Raw genomic sequence first — 1,026 nt, 5'->3', positions numbered from 1 at the left:
CAAATCCTTGGGTTTATCCTTAATGTCCCCTCTCACGTCTCGCTGGGATTCGTGGCGTTACCATTACGCCGAAAGCACTGGTTAGCCATCCGGCAATTCCACGGTACCTACTATAACCTCGACTCCAAACTCCGGGCGCCTGTCCCCATCGGTGGTGAGGTCGAGCTTAGGTAGGCGCCCGTTGGGTGACGTTGGGTGACACAAACGCAGGGACATGGGTGCCACCTCCGCCTCTCTCTCTCTCTCTCTCTCTCGCCCCGGCAGAGCTTTCCTGCGGGATTTCCTCTCCCAAGGTCTCTGTGAGGTTTTCCTCGTCGTGCCGCGTGCTGTGGAGGAGGCGGGTGCCTGGCTGAGCCCCGAGTGACTCGTCACCAGTGGGTGACACTGATGGGTGACACTGGCGTGGGCACGCTGCCTTCCCTCTGTTTCGGGATGAAACCGCGACGTTTTGGGTCTTTTATCCAGGCGCTGCTCATCCGGGGTGGGAGGGGTTGTTACGACGTGAAGCCGGATGGTTTTGGGGAGCGGTGGGGACCCCGGAGCACGCGTCTGATGTCACCGTGCCACCGCGGTGCATCGATTCCCTGATTTCGCCCTGATTTCACCACCTTGTGTCAACCGGGATTCCTCCGCAGGTGTGCGACGGGGTGCGGGTGTTGTTAACGGGGTGTCGGTGAGGAGAGTGCCTTGCACGTCGCTTGTGCGTGCCAGGCACAGCTTGGGAGCGGTGGGGACCCCGGAGCACGCGTCTGATGTCACCGTGCCACCGCGGTGCATCGATTCCCTGATTTCGCCCTGATTTCACCACCTTGTGTCAACCGGGATTCCTCCGCAGGTGTGCGACGGGGTGCGGGTGTTGTTAACGGGGTGTCGGTGAGGAGAGTGCCTTGCACGTCGCTTGTGCGTGCCAGGCACAGCTTGCGCGCGTCGCACGCTCGTTAACGCGTGTCACGCTGCCGGTTGTTCGTCCCTCGCCGCCGCTTGTGTGTGCCCGGCGTTCTGTGTCACGCGCTGGTTGTGCGTGGC

At 62.0% G+C, this 1,026-nt stretch overlaps 1 protein-coding gene across 1 annotated transcript; it reads left to right on the top strand.

Moving 5' to 3' along the window:
- Positions 1–6: 6 nt before the first annotated feature.
- Positions 7–364, top strand: LOC104162306 (josephin-2-like; the record flags this gene model as incomplete). Its single annotated transcript, XM_009701006.1, has 2 exons — positions 7–170; positions 265–364. Coding segments are annotated over 2 exons (264 nt in total), but the record flags the coding sequence as incomplete, so codon positions are not given.
- Positions 365–1,026: the final 662 nt, after the last annotated feature.

This window comes from Cariama cristata, unplaced genomic scaffold (genome assembly GCF_000690535.1).
Source record: "Cariama cristata isolate BGI_N322 unplaced genomic scaffold, ASM69053v1 scaffold40075, whole genome shotgun sequence".
Taxonomy (NCBI): domain Eukaryota; kingdom Metazoa; phylum Chordata; class Aves; order Cariamiformes; family Cariamidae; genus Cariama; species Cariama cristata.
Note: the sequence above shows the minus strand (reverse complement) of the source record. Positions and strands in the feature narration are given on the sequence as shown.